Source organism: Lingula anatina, chromosome 5, assembly GCF_051362555.1.
Source record: "Lingula anatina isolate TDL-2025a chromosome 5, LinAna3.0, whole genome shotgun sequence".
NCBI lineage: Eukaryota > Metazoa > Brachiopoda > Lingulata > Lingulida > Lingulidae > Lingula > Lingula anatina.
Genome location: NC_141771.1, coordinates 23,514,247 through 23,538,565, shown reverse-complemented (window position 1 = coordinate 23,538,565; position 24,319 = coordinate 23,514,247). Strand labels below are relative to the sequence as shown.

Sequence of the window (24,319 nt, the reverse complement as noted above, 5' to 3'; positions counted from 1 at the left end):
CAGTGTTAAATGTCCAATTTCCTCCATCTAAGATTCTGAACATAGTGGATGATTGAATATGACAAATTGCAATGATATGTGTCTATTTCCAGTTTTGACACTTCATTACACAATACATGATAACAAATTTACCATCATTTTTACATAATCAACTGACAATGTTGTAAAGATGCAGGAAATGTCAAACAAACACTTTTATGTGTCTTATTAGTTCAATAATGAGACTATTAACATGCCTAAGAATTGAATCTGAGGAAATGTAAAAAAAAAAAAGAATAACTTCTAAAATAATGGACCGATTATGCTGATTTTCATACTCAACCTATGTTTTAGTAAGATTGACCACTCTTGTGAGTAAAATGACAATTTGCCTATCTGTTTTTCTTATATTGTATTATCAGTGTTGTATATATGCTAAAAAAATGAAAAAACAGCATAACTTCTATAAAAGTGGCTCTATCATGCTGTTTTTCAAACTTGACCTGCGTATTATGAATATTCATCAGTTCTGTAAGTTTCAAGCCAAAAGGTAAAATGGTATTTCACATATCGTGCTATCGGTGCTGCATATATGCTGAGAAAAGTGAAATAAAGATGCAAATAAGTGAAAAATTAAATTTTCACAAAAACTGTTAAATTGCCAGAAAATTTTACCAAACAGACTGTGTTGCCTATTGAAGCTGTATGTTACACCCATGTTTCTTTCCTGTAAGTTTGAGAACAGTAAGTGACATGATTTCCCTTAAATGGTCAGCATAGGAGCAGTGCCCAAAATAGGGGTTTCTTCAAATTTTGATGCAACATTACATAATGTTTAACAGCATAATGACAATCAAATGTTATTAATAAAATATTAGTAACATAGACATTCAGAAAATGTGACAAGCAAAAGTCTTCAGTATCATGGAACTTTAAAGTCACACCTTGAAAATGCCAATATGTGAAAAATTAAATTTTCACCAAAAACTGTTTAACTGCAAAAAAAAAAAAAAAAAAAAAAAAAAAAAAAAAAAAAAAAAAAAAAAAAAAAAAAACCAAACAGACTGCATTGCCTACTGAAGCTGTATTTTAGTCCCATGTTTCTATCCTGTAAGTTTGAGAACAGTAAGTGACATGATTTTCCTTAAATGGTCATCATGGAAGCAGTGCCCAAAATGGGGGTTTCTTCAAATTTTGATGCAATATTACATAATGTTTAACAGCTTAATGACCATCAATTTTTAATTATAAAATATTAGTATCACAGATATTCAGAAAATGTGACTAGCAAAGGTCTTCAGGCCTATGGAACTTCAAAGTCACGCCTTGATAATGCCAAAATGTAAACAAGACAGCACTGTTCTGAAATGGGTTTATTTCCATTTTTAACACTTTTTTAACATAGAACAAAATAAACATTTTACTGCCATTTTTATATGTCCAACTAAGAAAATTGATGAGATTGGAAAAGTATCAATAGAACAGTGTTAAATGTCCAATTTCCTCCATTCTGAGATTCTGAACATAGTGGATGATTGAATCTGACAAACTGTAATGATATGAGTTTATTTCCATTTTTGACACTTTATTACACAATACATGATAACAAGTTTACCATGTTTTTTACATAGTCAACTAACAATGTTGTAAAGATGCAGGAAATATCAAACAAACACTTTTAGGCATCTTATTAGTTAAATAATGAGACTGTTAACATGCCTAATAATTGAATCTGAGGAAATGTGAAAAAACAGTAATGGCCCGATTATGCTTATTTTCGAACTCAACCTGCGTTTTAGTAAGATTGACCACTCCTGTGAGTATAATTACAATTGGCCAATCCCTTTTTCTTATATTGTGTTATCAGTGTTGCATTTATATTGAAAATAGTGAAAAAACAGCATAAATTACCTAAAAGTGACCCGATCATGCTGATTTTCGAACTTCACCTGCGTATTATGAATATTCATCAGTTCTGTAAGTTTCAAGTCAAAAGGTAAAATGGTTTTCCACTTATCGTGTTATTGGTGCTGCATACATGCTGAAAAAAGTGAAAAAACAGCATAAATTCCCTAGAAGTGACCCGCTCATGCTGATTTTCGAACTTCACCTGCGCATTATGAATATTCATCAGTTCTGAAAGTTTCAAGTCAAAAGGTAAAATGGTTTTCCACTTATCGTGTTATCGGTGCTGCATATATGCTGAAAAAAGTGAAAAAACAGCATAAATTCCCTAAAAGTGACCCGATCATGCTGATTTTCGAACTTGACCTGCATATTATGAATATTCATCAGTTATGCAAGTTTCAAGTCAAAAGGTAAAATGGTTTTCCACTTATCGTGTTATCGGTAAAAGTGCACGGCGACGGCGACGACGGCGACGACGGCGACGACAGATGCAGATGATGGCTATACCGTACTAGGATTAAGAATGTGTACATTTATCCCGTGGACCATTTGAAGATTACACTGCGATTAATGCGGTGGAAAATACAACAGAGAGAGTGTATAATGATAGGGTCGCTAAACGATTGTTGACGGCATATAGTAACTAGCCAAATCCCCTGGTCGCCTGGGTAGCCACGCCCCCTTAGAGTACTTATGTAAACAAACGGTCTTCCGTAGCGAACTATCCTTTTGTTCAACAGCTTCGCGCGTGCAGCTGATTATGTATGTAGTGACACTATAGCTAACTGCATATAAATTTGTGCTAGCTGTTATTTGATTCATTCTGCTGTGTCGGATGTTGTGGATCAGCCCACTGGTTCGTTGACTAATGTTTTTCTGAAGATTGGTGGTGCAGATTTTGAGTGCTTAATTATTTACCCTCCTTCTAACAAGAGAAAGGGGAAGGGAGATAAAAAGAGAGAGTGTCAAATGAAACGGGTAATGAGTAATACATTACATTAAATAAAGGGACTCGCGGTGGAAGAAACGATAGACTGTTTTGCATCAAGGTATGTCATTATAATCTGACATGGCCCATAACATGATCCATAACATGACTCATTGTTGTATGCCTTATATTTGTGGCGACTTATATTTTACTCTCGTTCATTTTGTGAAACTATTTCCTTGAATAAAGTTTTGCCTGTATAAATTAACTTTGTGACATGAAGTAATTAATAAAACGCGCCTGTTGAAAAGGGGGCTTTTCGTAACTAATAAAGGTTCACTATTCAGAAAAATATCGTCGCCGTTCGTCGCCACTACCTTCAGGAAAGCGTACCCTCCGCGTGGATCACCGGCATTTTTGATTATCTGACAAATTAGGGCAATTTACGTTTTAGCTAATAATTCTGAATTTACTAATATTTTGGACTAAATTCGATGTCAGATTCATAGCAATGACGGAGAGCCGCCAGAGTAACTGTTTAATTTTCTAAACTAATCAAACTAGAACGCGTGGCGATAAAATGTGTCGCTAGATCTTGTAAACACTCAGCGAAATGCGCCTAGTGACTATATTCAATGTGCCGTCACTTAATTGCTTTCTCGATTTCATTAATTGACGATAGTAATTGCAGATAACAAGGAAGAGGAAATGCTGAAGACAAAACAACGTCGGGTCTTTCTCCCTAAACACTTTTTATGTTGCTGTCAAAGAAAAAGGAGTCTAGATAGCGATTATTTAAACCACTGCTGCTGCTTTTGCAGGTAGACTTCCTCGTTTATCATTTAAATGCTCCCCTCCCCCAGCAGACCCAACTTGATGCATGTACGTCTTGGTAGCTATAGTACAGATCTTGGTTCAAGTAATGAAAGGTTTAAGCACAAAACGATAATTTGAGGCTATTTTTTCATTCAAGACAAAATAAACTATCTATGGTGTGTGACAATATGGACTTTACAAAGCTTAATTTGTCCTTAAATATATATTCCAGTAGCATAGGCGAGCGACGTAATTGTAACCTCAACTTGAGGTATCCTCGATGAAAGCGTAGTACAAAAATTAACTTTTTTAAATATCGATTACAACATGCTGTACAATGATATTGAGACTAAAGGGTTTAATGGACTTCTTTGCCTTAAAAAGCAATTCATTTCAAAATTAAAAGAAACAGTTTTTTCGGGGAGCGCGGGTAGACAGTCTACGTCAGGTGATTCGTTAAAGTCGAGGAGTGTTTCACTATCAAATGTGTAAATCATATATGTCATAAAACACTATAAGAAAGTTTTTTGTTACGATCTGCAACATTTGTTCTTTTATATTGCAGGGCGAAGTTAAAGCCAGAGGTAAATAGAACCTAATACCGTAATCCTCCTCCTCCATTTATTTAAATCGTATCAAAACGTTTGATACACAATGTTCATTAAATTCATAATTTTGGCGATTTATTAAAACCATATTGGTACATAAAAGTTTAAGATTAGCATAAGTTAAGGAACAACCAGTATGAAGAACAACACCCTTTTTAAATGAGGCAAGACACCCTCTTCACACTGATTATAACCTTGAGAAAGACATTATGCAACTTAAGGCAAAGGAGTTATGCGAAGTTCTTTCAACTCGTGTGTGAATACAACACATTCTTTGTCACTTTTACAAGACAATGGAGGCAAGCAAGTAGAGTAATTACAATATACAATAAAAAGGACATTAGTATAGAAAGCTTACTTCGGGTCAGCCCTTTGCTTGTTCGAATGAAAGAGATAGATATCGCGCCGCGACTCCCTTTATTAAACCTTCGTGTGTTTGTGTAAAAGTGTGAAAGACAGGCAACGGTCTTTAGTCGCTGTTGATATTGTTCGCGATTAATATTGAAGTATAACTCCTTCGCCTGTATGTAAACGTGTTACTTTTCCTCATGTTCTCTATATTTCTTTTAGGTGGTTGAGACAATGGGGTGAGATCGATAAAAGTAAAGGTTAATCTAAACAATTAGATGCGATTTTTGTGAAATGACTTAAGTGATGTGCATGTACCTAGCATGTTTAAATTCTTGAATTTCTAATTTGTTAAATCTTTCATACACAGCCTCATATATGTATCTCTCTCAGGCCTTCGATATTATTGTGTTACACAGGACTCCTGGACCCCTGAAGTACAGGTCTACGGAGTCTTGTTATCCTTCATGCAGTTTTATGGCTGGGATGAACACTGCGAAGTAGAAACAGGCTTTACTTAGCTTTACTTGATGCACGACAGTTTAAACAAAACCAGTCTGCAAGGCTTGCTTTGATTTGGCGTTCACCTTACACTGGTTTTAAAAGAACAAATATAAATATGTTCGATGGATTAAATGCCGGCTTCGTTATATTTTAACTAAATGCGTTCATTTGCACAGTTACACAGATAATATTTTTAAGTTGTCTGTCGTTCAGCACGCATTATATAGCGAGTAGCTAAATAGTGACGGTGATCAATCCAAGCTCAATCTTGGCAAATATCGTTTACAAAATAGATCATGTTGAATAAACTTAATTACGCTTTAATAAATAATCAACACACGGTTCGGTTATTGTCACTTGAAATCTTTCGATCAAAGACGTTCAATGGAATCACAAATCATTTGACGATTAAAAAATGGACATGTTCAAGGGGCAGTTTTTGTTTCAGCTAAAGGGACTTCAGGTTCAGGTAGAGGGTTCAGTTACGTGCTTCATCGGATGATAGCATCACGCCCTAGGTCTAAGCGAGTTGAATAGAAGCTTTTTATCCAAACATCCTATTCCTAACTACTGAGTTAGGACAAAGGTCTAGTAACATGCACTGTGCAATTACTATTAATGGATCAGGTGCATACTTGATTGTTTTTCCTCTGGTGTACCATGTTTCTCACTGTAGCAAAATATGTTCGACATGGTGTTTCTGAACGGCAGCCGGAGACACAGTAATTGTATAGGCATGCTTTAAGCTTGTTCGTGAGATAATAACAGTCGGGTTTAACAATAGATAGCGAGCTATAGTAAGACCCCCTCCTCTTTAACTGATGATTTACACTTTTAATTGACCGTACTTTCGTATATTGTATGATCATACAGCCAGACTTCCCCCTGTTGCACGTTGAAGTTGGATTGTCATTGCGCCTATGTCAATGCACCTCATTTAATTTCAATATTATAATATAAGCATAATATAAGTAATATGTTATTTCCTTATTCCTCTTTCATTATCATTCATGTTTTATAAATACTTGAACGCTTGAATGCAGATACTTCAAATTAAAACGTAAGTACATAAATAAATTATACATTTATAAATTAATGCAATAGGAATTTTTTGAGACAGATTGATGCTGACGCTCGTGCATTTCAACCAAACAAACAATAATTAGTTCAATTTTTGACTGCGGAAATTTCATATAGGATGAAATAACTGATAACAAATTTAACTAGCAGTTTGTTAGCAACACTAAAAACCACAATACTTAATACGAGTGAACCCCATGACGCCGGTTTCTGTGGCCCAGCGCGAGCGTGACAATCCGCTGTAACTAGGTGTAATTAACAGCAGGATACATCAGCCAGAAGGTCCCTATTGTTTGTTGCGGCGATAGGATTATAGCTTGAAGAGGCTAAACCCATGCTAAGGCGTGCCACGCGAAGCGAACTGTCCTTTTGTTCACTAGTTTGGCACGCGCAGCTGGTTTATTAGTGTTGCTAACAAACTGCTAGTTAAATTTGTTATCAGTTATTTCATCCTATATGAAATTTCCGCAGTCAAAAATTGAACTAATTATTGTTTGTTTGGTTGAAATGCATGAGCGTCAGCATCAATCTGTCTCAAAAAATTCCTATTGCATTAATTTATAAATGTATAATTTATTTATGTACTTACGTTTTAATTTGAAATATCTGCATTCAAGCGTTCAAGTATTTATAAAACATGAATGATAATGAAAGAGGAATAAGGAAATAACATATTACTTATATTATGCTTATATTATAATATTGAAATTAAATGAGGTGCATTGACATAGGCGCAATGACAATCCAACTACAACGTGCAACAGGGGGAAGTCTGGCTGTATGATCATACAATATACGAAAGTACGGTCAATTAAAAGTGTAAATCATCAGTTAAATAGGAGGGGGTCTTACTATGGTCGCTATCTATTGTTAAACCCGACTGTTATTGTCTCTCGAACAAGCTTAAAGCATGCCTATACAATTACTGTGTCTCCGGCTGCCGTTCAGAAACACAGGTCGAACGTATTTTGCTACAGTGAGAAACATGGTACACTAGCGACTTGTTTTAGATCACTCAAGAAAGGATGCATACGTGCGACACCAGAGGAAAAACAATCAAGTATGCGTCTGATCCATTAATAGTAATTGCACAGTGCATGTTACTAGACCTTTGTCCTAACTCAGTAGTTAGGAATAGGATGTTTGGATAAAAAGCTTCTATTCAACTCGCTTAGACCTAGGGCGTGATGCTATCATCCGATGAAACACGTAACTGAACCCTCTACCTGAACCTGAAGTCCCTTTATCTGAAACAAAAACTGCCCCTTGAACATGTCCATTTTTTAATCGTCAAATGATTTGTGATTTCATTGAACGTCTTTGATCGAAAGCTTTCAAGTGACAATAACCGAACCATGTGTTGATTATTTATTAAAGCGTAATTAAGTTTATTCAACATGATCTATTTTGTAAACTATACTTGCCAAGATTGAGCTTGGATTGATCACCGTCACTATTTAGCTACTCGCCTATAATGCGTGCTGAACGACAGACAACTTAAAAATATTATCTGTGTAACTGTGCAAATGAACGCATTTAGTTAAAATATAACAAAGCCGGCATTTAATCCATCGAACATATTTATATTTGTTCTTTTTAAACCAGTGTAAGGTTAACGCCAAATCAAAGCAAGCCTTGCAGAATGGTTTTGTTTAAACTGTCGTGCATCAAGTAAAGCTAAGTAAAGCCTGTTTCTACTTCGCAGTGTTCATCCCAGCCATAAAACTGCATGAAGGATAACAAGACTCCGTAGACCTGTGCTTCAGGTTTCCAGGAGTCCCGTGTAACACAATAATATCGAAGGCCTGAGAGTAATACATATATGAGGCCGTGTATGAAAGATTTAACAAATTAGAAATTCAAGAATTTAAACATGCTAGGTACATGCACATCACTTAATAAGTCATTTCACAAAAATCGCATCTAATTGTTTAGATTAACCTTCACTTTTATCGATCTCATCCCATTGTCTCAACCACCTAAAAGAAATATAGAGAACATGAGGAAAAGTAACACGTTTACATGCAGGCGAAGGAGTTATACTTCAATATTAATCGCGAACAATATCAACAGCGACTAAAGACCGTTGCCTGTCTTTCACACTTTTACACAAACACACGAAGGTTTAATAAAGGGAGTCGCGGCGCGATATCTATCTCTTTCATTCGAACAAGCAAAGGGCTGACCCGAAGTAAGCTTTCTATACTAATGTCCTTTTTATTGTGTATTGTAATTACTCTACTTGCTCGCCTCCATTGTCTTGTAAAAGTGACAAAGAATGAGTTGTATTCACACACGAGATGAAAGAACTCCTTTACCTTAAGTTGCATAATGTCTTTCTCAAGGTTATAATCAGTGTGAAGAGGGTGTCTTGCCTCATTTAAAAAGGGTGTTGTTCTTCATACTGGTTGTTGCTTAACTTATGCTAATCTTAAACTTTTATGTACCAATATGGTTTTAATAAATCGCTAAAATTATTAATTTAATGAACATTGTGTATCAAACGTTTTGATACGATTTAAATAAATGGACGAGGAGGATTACGGTATTAGGTTCTATTTACCTCTGGCTTTAACTTCGCCCTGCTATATAAATGAACAAATGTTGCAGATCGTAACAAAAAACTTTCTTATAGTGTTTTATGACATATATGATTTACACATTTGATAGTGAAACACTCCTCGACTTTAACGAATCACCTAACGTAAACTGTCTACCCGCGCTCCCCGAAAAAAACTGTTTCTTTTAATTTTGAAATGAATTGCTTTTAAGGCAAAGAAGTCCATTAAACCCTTTAGTCTCAATATCATTGTACAGCATGTTGTAATTGATATTTAAAAAAGTTAATTTTTGTACTCCGCTTTCATCGAGGATACCTCAAGTTGAGGTTACAATTACGTCGCTCGCCTATGCTACTGGAATATATATTTAAGGACAAATTAAGCTTTGTAAAGTCCCTATTGTCACACACCATAGATACTTTATTTTGTCTAGAATGAAAAAATAGCCTCAAATTATCGTTTTTTGCTTAAACCTTTCATTACTTGAACCAAGATCTGTACTATAGCTACCAAGACGTACATGCATCAAGTTGGGTCTGCTGGGGGAGGGGAGCATTTAAATGATAAACGAGGAAGTCTACCTGCAAAAGCAGCAGCAGTGGTTTAAATAATCGCTATCTAGACTCCTTTTTCTTTGACAGCAACATAAAAAGTGTTTAGGGAGAAAGTCACACAAAGACCCGACGTTGTTTTGTCTTCAGCATTTCCTCTTCCTTGTTATCTGCAATTACTATCGTCAATTAATGAAATCGAGAAAGCAATTAAGTGACGGCACATTGAATATAGTCACTAGGTGCATTTCGCTGAGTGTTTACAAGATCTAGCGACACATTTTATCGCCACGCGTTCTAGTTTGATTAGTTTAGAAAATTAAACAGTTACTCTGTCGGCTCTCCGTCATTGCTATGAATCTGACATCGAATTTAGTCCAAAATATTAGTAAATTCAGAATTATTAGCTAAAACGTAAATTGCCCTAATTTGTCAGATAATCAAAAATGCCGGTGATCCACGCGGAGGGTACGCTTTCCTGAAGGTAGCGGCGACGAACGGCGACGATATTTTTCTGAATAGTGAACCTTTATTAGTTACGAAAAGCCCCCTTTTCAACAGGCGCGTTTTATTAATTACTTCATGTCACAAAGTTAATTTATACAGGAAAAACTTTATTTTAAGGAAATAGTTTCACGAAATGAACGAGAGTAAAATATTAGTCGGCACAAATATAAGGCATACAACAATGAGTCATGTTATGGATCATGTTATGGGCCATGTCGGATTATAATGGCATACCTTGATGCAAAACAGTCTATCGTTTCTTCCATCGCGAGTCCCTTTATTTAATGTAATGTATTACTCATTACCCGTTTCATTTGACACTCTCTCTTTTTATCTCCCTTCCCCTTTCTCTTGTTAGAAGGAGGGTACATAATTAAGCACTCAAAATCTGCACCACCAATCCTCAGAAAAACAGAAGTCAACGAACGAGTGGGCTGATCCACAACATCTGACACAGCAGAATGAATCAAATAACAGCTAGCACAAATTTATATGCAGTTAGCTATAGTGTCACTACATACATAATCAGCTGCACGCGCGAAGCTGTTGAACAAAAGGATAGTTCGCTACGGGAGACCGTTTGTTTACATAAGTACTCTAAGGGGGCGTGGCTACCCAGGCGACCAAGGGATTAGGCTAGTTACTATATGCCGTCAACAATCGTTTAGCGACCCTATCATTATACACTCTCTCTATTGTATTTTCCACCGCATTAATCGCAGTGTAATCTTCAAATGGTCCACGGGGTAAATGTACACATTCTTAATCCGAGTACGGTAAGCTATTGTGTTTGTGCGTTCGAATTTTGAAGGGATTTATACGGCCGTCCATTGTTTGTCCGCCCCCTTCTATTCACAAGATAGGGATTAAAACATTTCGAACGTTGTTACACCGGTGTACAACGGCAACAAAATTATTCCGACCACTGTATGTACAGACACATCTGTGTCTGTACATAAAAAGACAAATAAGTACAGTATGTATTTGCCCGGTCCTTTCTTAAAACTCATTTTATATATGTTGCTTGGTTACTAGACCTATTTTATAGCTCATTACGTAATTAGCATATAAATTTGCAAGTAATGTAAAGGCATTTTAAGAACACGTGTTATAATGCATGAATGTATTAGGCTTGACAAGTTCTACAAAATGCAAAAAACAAAAGGTCTCTAGCATTTACGGTTCCAGAATTAGAGGGAGTTTTCAGTATTGGTATCTAATGGCTGCTTCTCCCATGGAAATGCACCGATTGACCCCAAACTCCCAAAGATGAAAGGAGACCCTGACTGTAAGCCCTCACCATAATATGAGAGCTCAGGTCTGTGTAGTTTCTGAAAATTGGTACAAACAAATATCTTTTTGCAGAAAATTCCCATTTTTAGAAAATTTTGGCCCGTTCGACCTTGAAATAAAGGTCGAAAGTCAAATCTCAGGGCATATTTGGAATCTCCATATATGACTTTCGGTCAGACTTCTATAGTAATTTTTCCCATAATTCCTTCGGTTTGGGAGATATTTCGCATTGAATTTCCAAAAATTTTGACAAGGGCGCGTTTCAATGAGTGTCATGCCAAGGGCAATGCACCGACTGAGACAAAAATACCCAGGGGTTCAAGTTGAGATTATATGTGACCTAAATCCAAGAGATGGGCACACAGGCCCATGCAGTCTAGGAGGAGAAGCGGTAACGGTGACTTGTATCCCACGACACCCTGCGGAGCCAACGGAGCCGGCGGAGCCGGCGGAGCCAACGGAGCCGTACGAGACAGGTCGGGACTAAAACCATGAGTACCGCCAGCGTAGACGCTGGTGGTACTAATAACGTGAACACCAATATAACTATAATGGTGCCCATGATTTATTTTATAGAGAAATTGTATTACTAGTTCCTTCATAAAAAAAAATGAAAAAAAAATAAGAGAATTATTTGCAATTGTGGACTTAATTAAAATAAGCCAGTACTAGTACTTTAGTCTAGGTCCAAATGCTGTATATGGCTAACAAAATTTGGACCAACTGCTAGGTAAATTGATCTTAGTTTCTACAATAATCTTAATCTTATTAAGCAGCTTACTTGCAAACCTTAAACCCTTCTTGGCTGCAAGAGGTCTTGTTGCTAGGCAACATGTACATACAACATAATCCTAGACCATGTTTACTACTGTTTAGTTTTAATTACTGTGACAATATTAATACAAGGTTGTCCAAGTCTATGTAACCCTTAATTATTAAAAATACTCACTGAATCCTTACTAGATGTTTGTTTCATTATCACAAACTTGAAACAAAAATTAAGACATTCAAGTCTGATCTTATTAATTAAATATTATATATTTTTTTAATCCAATCATTTTCTATTTTTATTTATTCATTTATTTGGTCTTAACTTTTCACCTACTAGTAATCCTTTCTGATTCTACGTTATAAACCATTTCTCAGTGCCTGTAAACAACTGCTTTAATTTTCATCTTAAAAATGTAAAACTGCTTGTCAGTGAGTATGTTTCACAAAGAGATTAATTACTAGTAGAGAAAGGAAATATTGTGGCTTTATGTTTCATGAAAGTCATGGTCAAAGTCAAATAGTTCATGTAGGTTCATTATTAAAAGGTTCAGTGATGTCAACATGTAAAATCCATCACAAAGATGCCAAGAATTTAATTAACTTTTTATAAATTATTAATCTGGCAATGATTAAGATCAATCAAAATCTCAGTTAACACCACGTTCATATACGGGGTATGCACAAAGTCCAGACACACATGGTCTTTTTAATAAACTAAACTGGTGAAATTTTTTATATCTTCATTTAGTTAATGAAATCAAACTTTGCATCACAAATGAAGAAAATCACACTGGGGATAAAATTTCTTAATATTTTGCTTCATACTTTTTGAATGAAATTACTAGTATGCATTTTGCCTAGAGTCCAGATTTAAATGTGTTGCTAAAATTATTAGTAATATTTACTTGTTTGTTTACTTTGGCTGCTATGGATTGATGTTAAACAGAACTAGATTCAATTTCTGATCTAAATATTTGAACCAATTTTCAGGATATGGTTATTTTGTAAAATGCCCCCTGGCATCTGAACGGACCATTAGGCTAAACACTAAATTAGGTGGACTGTTGTATTATTCATATTCAATTAAGAGTTTTAAATTGATCAACAGAACAGGTGTCACTGTGCCAGTGGACCTTTCCTCATAAAAATTCATTGGTTGCCGCTTAAAATGATCTTAATAAAGAAGGAAAATGACTTGTGCAAACATTAAGATGTGATATATATATTCCTTATGTCAACACATAAAGTTTTGTGTAAACAAACACTGCATTGCAACTGAAAGTTAAAACTGCATTAAGTCAAGGGACAGATTTTACCCTCGTAGATTTCTGTTAAAGCTTTGCACGAGTTTAATTCGACATGCAAACACATTTCAGGGGTTTAAGCAGCATTTACTGTAAAACACTTCAGAAGAGTCCCCTTAGGTTTAACAATATCAGTTGGGCATTAAACTGTTCAAAACTGAAGGGGGTTTCTGGTTATGCAAAAGTCACTAGAGATAAATAATTATAAACTACTTATAAATGAAAGTACAGTATCAATAAAAAAATTAAAAAAAACAGAAAAAATAAAAAACAATACCCAATTATCAATAGCTTTTTTTTTCAAGTTTAATATTTTTAATTAATTTACTTGTCTAAAAATACAACTTCCAAAATAAGCCAGGAATATTTTCAAAACTAATGAAGTAACACATTTTAAGTACATGTGAATCAACTTTCTATGAAATATCAGCGATTTGCACTTTGTCACAAACCCTATCAAACATGATTAAGAAAAGTTCAAAACTGAGATCAAAACTGAGATCTTTCAACCTGCTTTTTTTTTTTTTTTTTTTTTTTGAGTTCTTAATTTGAAATGTTTACTCTTCCTCCGAGCAGAATTCATTGGTAATGGCTCAAAATTTAGAAAAATCTAATTTGAAAACCAGTTTCTAGACAAAGATCTATTATTTCCATGATATTCTTTACCCTGGTGGTCAATTAAAAACGGCTGACATACAATTACCTGCACTGGTGAATTCTGTAATAAACGGCTTCTTCGTTTCAGGTTTCCCTTGTGAATTCACATCCAAACTTTTTCTCCACTTCTCAGAAAACTTTGTCCTTTTCTCCTTGGGGAAGTAGACCCCATGCCAGAGCGCCTTCATCATGTAGTCAATATTAATCAGCACCTGTCCCAGTCGGGTGTCCACGTAAGCCTGGGGCAGCTGACATGAGGTGCTCTGGTCGAAATTTGCTTCCAGAGAAATGGACGGCAGTTGACCAAACACGTAAATGCCAATGGTCGTTTCACGGATAATTTGGTGAAGTTCCCGGAAATCTAATGGGTCACAGCCCTCCATGTCGTCCTCGGGGAGGAGGAACAAGCACTGGTTTTCGTTCTGGCCCAGAGGGACCATCTTCTTAACCAGACCCAGGGGCATTTCTACGCTGACCTTCAGGTCTTCGCTGGACAGGAACCAGTGCGAGTGCGTGCATGCTATCAGCTCGTAGGTGTCGTAGGTGTCATATTTCTCAAAGAAACTTGCTGTGTATTTGTTGGTTTGCATCGCAGCTGCAATGGCGTCACCAACCACCAAATCATCAAGGCTGGTCATCTTCTAAATGTGGAAATATCTACAAAATAAATAAACAATTCAATAAATAAGTTTAAAAAAATAAAATACAAGCTATTTCAAATAATGAGACGATGTATACATATATGCATGTTTAATATGTCACTATTTTATGTAGGACATTATTCAATGATAAACATTAACAAGTCTGAAATATAATTAAGGCATGCAACATATATGTACTAGTACAGTTGTACTGTGTATTAACCCATTGTAGCCCTCGTCATCAAAACAAACGGCAGCCATACTGGAGGGAGACCGGAATCGTCTGCTGCGCATGATCATGTCTACATGTACAATTTAGCATTTAATTTCTGTGTTTTCTTTGATATTAAACCGAGTAAAATGATGAATTATTGCAGAGTATATGATAGAGAGAAGATAACTTTACAAGCGTTCACAGACTGCCTGCAGTGGTAACAATCCGGGGCCATAGCGATAGTCCGAAGGTTCAATAGTCCGAAGGTTCATTGGTCCGAAGGTTCAATGGTCCGAATGTGCATTGAAGGTTCATTGGTCCGAAGGTTCGATAGTCCGAAGGTGCATTGGTTCGAAGGTTCATTAGTCCGAAGGTTCGATAGTCCGAAGGTTCGATAGTCTAAATGTAGGCCCGCTGTATAAGTGTATAGTGAATTACATGTACAGGGGCGGATCCAAGATTATTTGAAGGGGGGTCCGCGGATGCAAAGCCCCCACCCCCCTTGGCGTAGGATCTGGGGCCCGCTAAAGGGCCCCGAAAATTGTTGGTGTCTCAAAATGACCACCTATTTATCTAGAGACACATCTGTGAATATCTGTAAAAAATCTATCAGTCGCCCTGGTAGAGGGTTTAAAAGTTAGGTCTGCACGGGCAAAAATAACGTCAATACTAGCATATTACATTAGTTACAAAAAAAAAAAAAAAAAAAAAAAAAAAAAAAAAAAAAAAACAGATCTTGATGTTTTTCATGGGATTGGAAGTTGACGATATTTAACTGCAAAGGTTTATTTTGCAAAATCCAATGGAAATTTTCTCACGAGTCACGAGTGTATCTACTTTTTGCATAGTACGTTTTTCTTCGTTTAAATCTAAGATCTAATATCCGTTTATTAGATCTTAGTTTAAATGAATTTGTTACAAAGACAGCATTTTTGATGTTGTTCATCAGATTAGAAGTTTAACTGTTTTAGAATATTTCAACATGTTCAAACTGCCTTCTCACTTGTATTTTACGTTTAATAAATAAATAAATAAATAAATAAATAAATAAATAAATAGGCCCACCGGGTTGATATGGCGTTGCCACATTTCTATTTCAGATTATAAACGTTTCAGCACCTTCAGTATTGCTGAGGAAGAGGGGGTGGAATTAAATATGTATTACTATTTGTGGATATTTGAGCATATTACTGTATTCTGATACAATTTTTATGTTTAAAGCCCTAGTAAGGGAAAAGTTTGTTTTCGTAAATGCTCGTAATTTTTGTTTATATGCCAAGTTTACACTCCAGTTAATTCATCCTCATCCCTATGAGTAATACAATACTGCTGGAGGAACGGCTGTTTTTTTTTTTTTTTTTTTTTTTTTGGGGGGGGGGGGGAGGGGAGGGGAGTGGGCTGTGCGAACAACATAGTTTGTTTGGAAATGCAATTATTTTATAACTTTTACATTATTTAAGTAATGTGTAGGTTAGAAGATGAATTCTAATAATAGTATCTTAAGACATCGTAAGAAACTCAAACTAATTGTAAAAGTGCTCTTGTCGATTATCACTGATTTTTTACGAAACTGTTGACTTGATATTCATGAGTACAGGGTGGACGTGAACCGCAATTGGTCTCTAGAAAAACGGGACTCTCCCGCAATCCAAAAAATTTCGTAATTGAAACACCCGTTTTTTTCTTTTGAAAATAATCAGTGTGCGCTTAAAGGTAGCCTTGATGGAGCGTAAAACCACTTTTATCAGTTTCTTATACAATTCAAAAATAATAGCACAGGCCATTCGATTAAATGTCATTATAGGCGTCCTCTCATTTTATGCGTTCCAATCTTTATTCAATATTTCATGTGAAACATGTATGGTGTTCATGAGTTGGAAAGGGTAGCCATTGCATATCCCCAAACTTCCCCACATTGTAAAGAGTAGTTCACGGAAACAATACGACCTATATGGATAATTTTCACGTGCGTTTCGGTCGCACTCAAAACGAAATGATAAAGATTCTAGAAGCTGAGTTCACACGAAAGTTAATCACCCCCTAGCAGCTCCAGGATTGGTAATCTGATTGCATACAGTGAGAATCCTGGTGGAGTTGGATCAATCTACGTAGAATGATAGTTTCGTTGGGAACGCACCCTTAGATTCCGTTTGTAATTATAATTCTTAAAATCGAAGAACATCTTAAAATGTTTCGGACTATCGAACCTTCGGACTAATGAACCTTCGGACTATCGAACCTTCGGACTATCGAACCTTCGGACTAATGAACCTTCGGACCAATGGACCTTTAATTTTCGGACTAATGAACCTTCGGACCAATGAACCTTTTTGTTGAAAATCTGATGAAAAATTTACGAATTTTCGGACCAATGAACCTTCGGACCAATGAACCTTCGGACTATCGAGACGCCCCCAACAATCCAAGGTGAAGGGACGAAAACCGTAAACGGAGGAGAGACTGAGGAGTAGCCTTGAATCAAGACTCATCGGACAAGTAAAGGATAAAACTAATTTATTTTACAGCAAAGAATGAAGACCCAGCTGTGCAGCCTTTACCATAAAAGAAAAAAAGTAGAAAACCAAAGACCGAGGTGTATAAGATATGAGCGCACGTACACTGCATATTAGTAGTGCCCAAAAAGTCTTGGTGGAGAGTGTGATGTAAAAACGTGTGGAAATACCCAGGCAAGGTTTCGACATTCATTATGAAGACTCACTTATTGCCTTGGGTGTAATTTGTTATCAGTTATGGTGCTCTTTGGATTTTATCTGCTGTCATCTACCTCTTTAATACCTGGTTAGCATTATTGTCAATTAGTGTCAAGGCTACAGTACAATGTACACAGCTCAGCTGGGCCAATTAAATCAATTACATGTACCTGTGTCATGTGTATTTGGAAGTTAGTGGCTTGATTTTAGATTTAGTGTAGTGTTAAGAGTAAATCCGTTTTGTAAGTATAGCCTATATTCTAGCTCAGGTACCATTTAATTGAATGAACTTAATGAAATAAATTTGAAAAATGTTGAATTCTGTGTTTTCCTACTGTATTATGATGCAAGTTACAATATGAATAAAAATAACTATTGTTATTTTTTTTTTGTTAATTTACATTTAGGAAATTGATCTGACATTTTCCCACCAAGCCACACTGAATGATTGGGTGAAAATAAATCTTGGTTATCAAAAAGAAGGAAAAAAAAAAAAAAAAAAAAAAAAAAAAAAAAAAAAAAACAGGTGACAGGTACAAAAGGCAGCTAGATGGCACACAAGGTAGAAGCAGCAAAAAAATATTCTTATATCTCTGTCACCAGCTGAGATGACAGGATCTGAACATCAGGAGAGTGAAATTCAGTGCATGACAGGAGTTATTTAATTGGATTTGTTTATTTATTTAATTGTTCATTTGTTGTTTTAAAGTTGTTATCCTGATAGCTTGCATACAACAAGGACAGGTATTCTATTTATTTAGAATTGTGAGCAGAAGCACAAGAAGAAATGAAAACACTTTTTCTTTCTCATATTTTTAAAGGCTAAATGAAAAAGTTTGCAAGAAATATAAAATTTTTTATAGTGCACCTCCCACAGATGGTCTGATATGCAGAAACTGATGACTGTTGTACATGTGGGTTGTGCATTTTTAAATTGTGACCACCAGTTGTGGAATTCTCCTAAATAAAATTACAAACTGCTTAGTAACACCATCTAAGGCCTTATATGTACATACCCACACACAATTATTGCACACAGCACATATCAATTGTGAGTCTTCAATCAAGCATTTCTCTAGACATAGATTAAAAATATACTAAACAGGTTCCTCAAATTATGGTGGGGGGGGGGGGGGGGGAAGGAACATGGCGTCGTAGCAGACGCTGAGCAGCTTGTGCACTGCTTAGTAGCTTATATATCGTTAACCTATTAAATTTATGAAAAAACAAGGCAGCAAAGCTGTCAAATGTACAGACAAAGAACAGAAAATAAAGATGCAAATAAGTGAAAAATTAAATTTTCACAAAAAACTGTTAAATTGCCAGAAAAATTTACCAAACAGACTGCGTTGCCTATTGAAGCTGTATGTTAGACCCATGTTTCTTTCCTGTAAGTTTGAGAACAGTAAGTGACATGATTTCCCTTAAATGGTCAGCATAGGAGCAGTGCCCAAAATAGGGGTTTCTTCAAATTTTGATGCAACATTACATAATGTTTAACAGCATAATGACAATCAAATGTTATTAATAAAATATTAGTAACATGGACATTCAGAAAATGTGACAAGCAAAAGTCTTCAAGATCATGGAACTTTAAAGTCACACCTTGAAAATGCCAATATGTGAAAAATTAAATTTTCACAAAAAACTGTTTAACTGCCAAAAAAAATAAATAAATAAATAAAAATACCAAACAGACTGCATTGCCTACTGAAGCTGTATTTTAGTCCCATGTTTCTTTCCTGTAAGTTTGAGATCAGTAAGTGACATGATTTTCCTTAAATAGTCATCATGGAAGCAGTGCCCAAAATAGGGGTTTCTTCAAATTTTGATGCAATATTACATAATGTTTAACAGCATAATGACAATCAAATGTTATTAATAAAATATTAGTAACATGGACATTCAGAAAATGTGACAAGCAAAAGTCTTCAAGATCATGGAACTTTAAAGTCACACCTTGAAAATGCCAATATGTGAAAAATTAAATTTTCACAAAAAACTGTTTAACTGCCAAAAAAAAATAAATAAATAAATAAATAAATAAATAAAAATACCAAACAGACTGCATTGCCTACTGAAGCTGTATTTTAGTCCCATGTTTCTTTCCTGTAAGTTTGAGAACAGTAAGTGACATGATTTTCCTTAAATGGTCATCATGGAAGCAGTGCCCAAAATAGGGGTTTCTTCTTTGTTTCACAGATATTCAGAAAATGTGACTAGCAAAGGTCTTCAGGCCCATGGAACTTCAAAGTCACTCCTTGAAAATGCCAAAATGTAAACAAGACAGCACTGTTCTGAAATGGGCTTCTTTCCATTTTTAACACTTTTTTAACATAAAACAAAATAAACATTTTACTGCCATTTTATATGACCAACTAAGAAAATTGATGAGATGGGAAAAGTATCAATAGAACAGTGTTAAATGTCCAATTTCCTCCATTCTGAGATTCTGAACATAGTGGATGATTGAATCTGACAAACTGCACTGATATGAGTTTATTTCCATTTTTGACACTTTATTACACAATACATGATAACAAGTTTACCATGTTTTTTACATAATCAACTAACAATGTTGTAAAGATGCAGGAAATATCAAACAAACACTTTTAGGCATCTTATTAGTTAAATAATGAGACTGCTAACATGCCTAATAATTGAAGCTGAGGAAATGTGAAAAAACGGTATAACTTCTAAAATAATGGCCTGATTATGCTTATTTTTGAACTCAACCTGCGTCTGAGTAAGATTGACCACTCCTGTGAGTATAATTACAATTGGCCAATCCCTTTTTCTTATATTGTGTTATCAGTGTTGTATTTATATTGAAAATAGTGAAAAAACAGCATAAATTCCCTAAAAATAGCCCAATCATGCTGATTTTCGAACTTCACCTGCGTATTTTGAATATTCATCAGTTCTGTAAGTTTCAAGTCAAAAGGTAAAATGGTTTTCCACTTATCGTGTTATCGGTGCTGCATATATGCTGAAAAAAGTGAAAAAACAGCATAAATTCCCTAAAAATGGCCCGATCATGCTGATTTTCGAACTTGATCTGCGTATTATGAATATTCATCAGTTCTGTAAGTTTCAAGTCAAAAGGTAAAATGGTTTTCCACTTATCGTGTTATCGGTGCTGCATATATGCTGAAAATAGTGAAAAAACAGCATAAATTCCCTAAAAGTGACCCGATCATGCTGATTTTCGAACTTGACCTGCGTATTATGAATATTCATCAGTTCTGCAAGTTTCAAGTCAAAAGGTAAAATGGTTTTCCACTTATCGTGTTATCGGTAAAAGTGCACGGAGACGACGGCGACGACAGACGCAGATGATGGCTATATGTACAGACACATCTGTGTCTGTACATAAAAAGCACAGCGTTGTTGTACTGGATTGCTGAGGAAGTGCACCGCTACAAAATTGGCGCCCAAAAGCGGGGCACGAAGACTGGAGAATTCACGGACCCATTGCCTGGCAAGTTGCAAACGACACTGAATCTGAAAAGCGGCGCACGTTATGTTATAATGTGTTACGTGTTATTTAATTACCAAACAGACTTTGGTGAAGACTCTGACAGTCCTTGTTATTAGATTTTAAGAGAAACATAGTATCTGCTGACAACTTTTCATAGAAATTCTATCAATTGTAACCTGCTTTTAGTCTGCAAAGCTAAGGGACCGTATCAAAATGGCATCTGTTGGAGTCGCCAGACCAAAGTTACCGGAGTTCTCAGGGGAAAACACGGAAAATTTTGAACTCTGGTTCAAGAAATTTGAGTTGTGTTTCTCAGAGCCCCCAGCGGACAATGTACAGCCCAGACATGTTGTTTTACCTCTATATCTATCAGGGCGGGCATTTATGACCTATGATTCCCTGACAGAGGCAGAAAAAGGAGATTATCCTGCACTCAAACAGGCCTTGCGACACAGGTTAGTGCCAGGAGAACATAATTTGATGAGACGACAAAATTTTATGGCGCTGGTTCGGGGTCCAGGAGAAAAACTGGTCGCATTTGAACTGCGAATCATGGAGGCTGTCCGTTTGGCATACAACGATTTTCCAGAAGCAGCTCGAAATGCCCTCGCCAAAGAGCAATTTATTAGAGGTGTGGGGGATGGTGATCTGCAACTTCATCTCCTTACTAAAAATCCAGAAAGTCTACGAGTTGCTGTGCAGCAGGCAGAGCAATTTGAACAAGTTCAGCGTATTGCCCATGGTAGAAATGCTGTCCGTTCAATGGAAAAAGGCCCAGCTGAGAGTAAGGGAGACCGAGATCCCATGCTGACGCAACTGGTGGCCCAAGTACAGAAATTATCGGAGTGCATGGCTGAGCTCACTGTGGAACAAAAGAAATGGAGGCAACAGGAACTTAATCCTGTGTTTGGTTCTGGTGCCAACACAGGTGCCATGAGATCACCTGAAGCTTTTAATGGACGGAGCAAGGACCGTTACCACACAAAACCCAATTTTCCACGAGGTAGGAATACAATAGCTCCTGTAAGTGGCAAGAGTCAGGGTTGTCAAATGGCATGTGAGAGAAAGGACCGCTGGCCAACCAATGCTCGGAATGCAATGGAATTTGAACCTAGGAAAATTGATCATACCTTCCAAGGTTTATGTGATTATTGCAAGGAGCGAGGACACAAATGGCGTAACTGTCCGTCTTTGCAGCAAGGGGAGGGGGAACACTAAGGGCTGTCGACATGGGTCAGTCGTCAGTCACACAATTTTTTGAAGACCCAGTAAAACCCACACCACTTGTGAAAGTAAAAGTTGGAAGTAAAGAGGTTCTTGCGCTTCTAGATACAGGAGCTGATATTTCTGTTATTCATGAAAATTGTTGGAAAGAATGTCAGCCGCCAGAGATGATACTAGAGGAGTCCAAGGAGAGACCATCCTCAGTAACTGGAGACATTCTAACCATAAAGGGTTGCTCATATATAACAGTGTCAATCGGGGACCAGTCTTTTAATCATCGCTTCCGTGTTGGAAGTAATGTAGACAATTCACTGATCATCGGGTGGGATTTTATATTGGCACATGGTATAGCTATGAATCCGGGTAAACGCGAGCTAGTAATTGGTGGAGTCTCACATCCATTAGAACTGAGTCCTTCGCGACCCCCCAGTGTGTGCAGGGTCAATATGGCTGAAGACTGCTGGGTGCCACCTTGTTCAGAGATTATTTGCCATGGACATCTGGTACACCAAAGAGGTAGGCCTATGTTGAGTTATGAAGGAGTTTTTGAACCATCTCAAGAAAGTGGAATTGGTCTAGCACGAGTTTTGGCCAATGCTAAACAAGCACTTATTCCCCTCCGTGTTATCAATGTTTCAGATCAACCTTTGTTCGTTAAACAAGGGCAGTCTGTTGGTGAATTTCATTGTCTTAGTGAGCACGAATGTTCAAAAGTTAGAGGAATGTATGAGCTGTTAGAGTCTGACGGTGAGCACGAAAAGGCAGAAAAGTCAAGTGATGGGTGTCCCCAAATTGATCTGTCGGGATGTGACCTCACAGATAATCAGATGATGAAGCTCAGGGAGTGTTTGGAACGAAACAGTGACGTATTCAGTAAAGATCAGAATGACAGAGGTCTCACCAATATCCTTTCTCACACCATCAATACAGGCAGTGCAGATCCAATAAAGCAGAAACCCAGGAGAGTCCCATTTCACTTGAGGGATGAAGTAGAGAAGCAAGTTCAAGGTATGCTGGAAGATGGCATAATCGAACCATGTTATGGTCCCTGGTCCTCTCCAATAGTTTTGGTGAGAAAGAAAAATGGCGATATACGTTTCTGCATAGACTATCGCAAGTTAAACTCGGTTACAGTGAAAAATGCCCACTCCTTGCCAAGGATCGACGATGTACTCTCAGGTATGGCGGGTGCTACAATATTCACGACGCTAGACCTGACCAGTGGGTATTGGCAGGTGCCTGTATCTGAAGAAGATCGTGATAAGACCGCTTTCTCATTTGGTCCAGATCTGTACCGTTTCACCAGACTTCCGTTTGGCTTATGCAATGCGCCACCGCTTTTCGCAAAGCTTATTGAGCTTGTGTTTAGTGGCATGAACTGGAGGTTAATGTCCACGTACTTGGATGATTTATTCATCTGTACACGTACTTTTGAGGAACATTTGGAGACACTAGAGGAAGTATTTAGGAGGCTGCGTGAAGCAAACCTCAAGTTGCAGCCTAGTAAATGCAAAATTGCACAGCCGAAAACAATTAATGTCGGCCATGAAGTATCAAAAGAGGGGATACGCCCAGATCCCAGTAACGTGGAGAAGGTCAAGAATTGGCCAAGACCCAAGAATCAGCAAGAGGTTCGGAGCTTTTTAGGACTCGCCTCATACTACCGTCGGTTTGTTGAAGGATTCGCTGACATAGCAAGACCACTGAATAGCTTGCTGGAAGCTGGTACGCCTTTTGGTTGGAAGGAAGAGTGTGAGTTGAGCTTTCAGCGGTTAAAAGAAAAGTTGATTACCCCTCCCGTACTAGCTCATCCAAGGTGGGGTGAGCCATTCATCTTAAACACAGATGCATCAGACACGGCTGTGGGTGCAGTCTTGTCTCAGGAACAAGATGGCATGGAGCGCCCAATTGTGTTTGCAAGCAAATCACTCAGTAAAACTGAACGAAAATGGGCCACATTCGACAAGGAGTTTTGGGCAATTATATGGGCTCTCAGACAGTTCCATGTGTATGTATGGGGCTCGAATCTAACCATCTACACTGACCATAAACCACTCACTCACCACAAAAGCTTGAATTTAGAAGCAGAAGTATCAGGAAGGAGAAGTAGATGGGCAATTGAGTTATCCTCGTTTGGAGACCTGGAGATAAGATACCGCCCTGGAAAACAAAATGGAGCAGCTGATGCTCTGAGCAGGATGCCAGACACTTTATCATCCGACAGGGATCCACC

The 24,319-nt window shown here is 36.9% G+C and overlaps 1 protein-coding gene across 4 annotated transcripts in view; it reads right to left on the bottom strand.

Annotated features, from left to right (window-relative positions):
• LOC106160348 (ankyrin and armadillo repeat-containing protein-like) overlaps positions 1–24,319 on the bottom strand; it is a 94,680-nt gene that overhangs the window by 65,551 nt on the left and 4,810 nt on the right. For all 4 annotated transcript variants that reach the window (XR_015334882.1, XM_087014337.1, XM_087014336.1 and 1 more), the window contains exon 2: positions 13,862–14,472. Coding sequence is in view for 3 of the 4 variants with exons in the window: in XM_087014337.1 (XP_086870463.1) it covers positions 13,862–14,453 (592 nt within the window). In the remaining variant the exon portion in view is untranslated. The remainder of the gene's footprint in view (positions 1–13,861; positions 14,473–24,319) is intronic.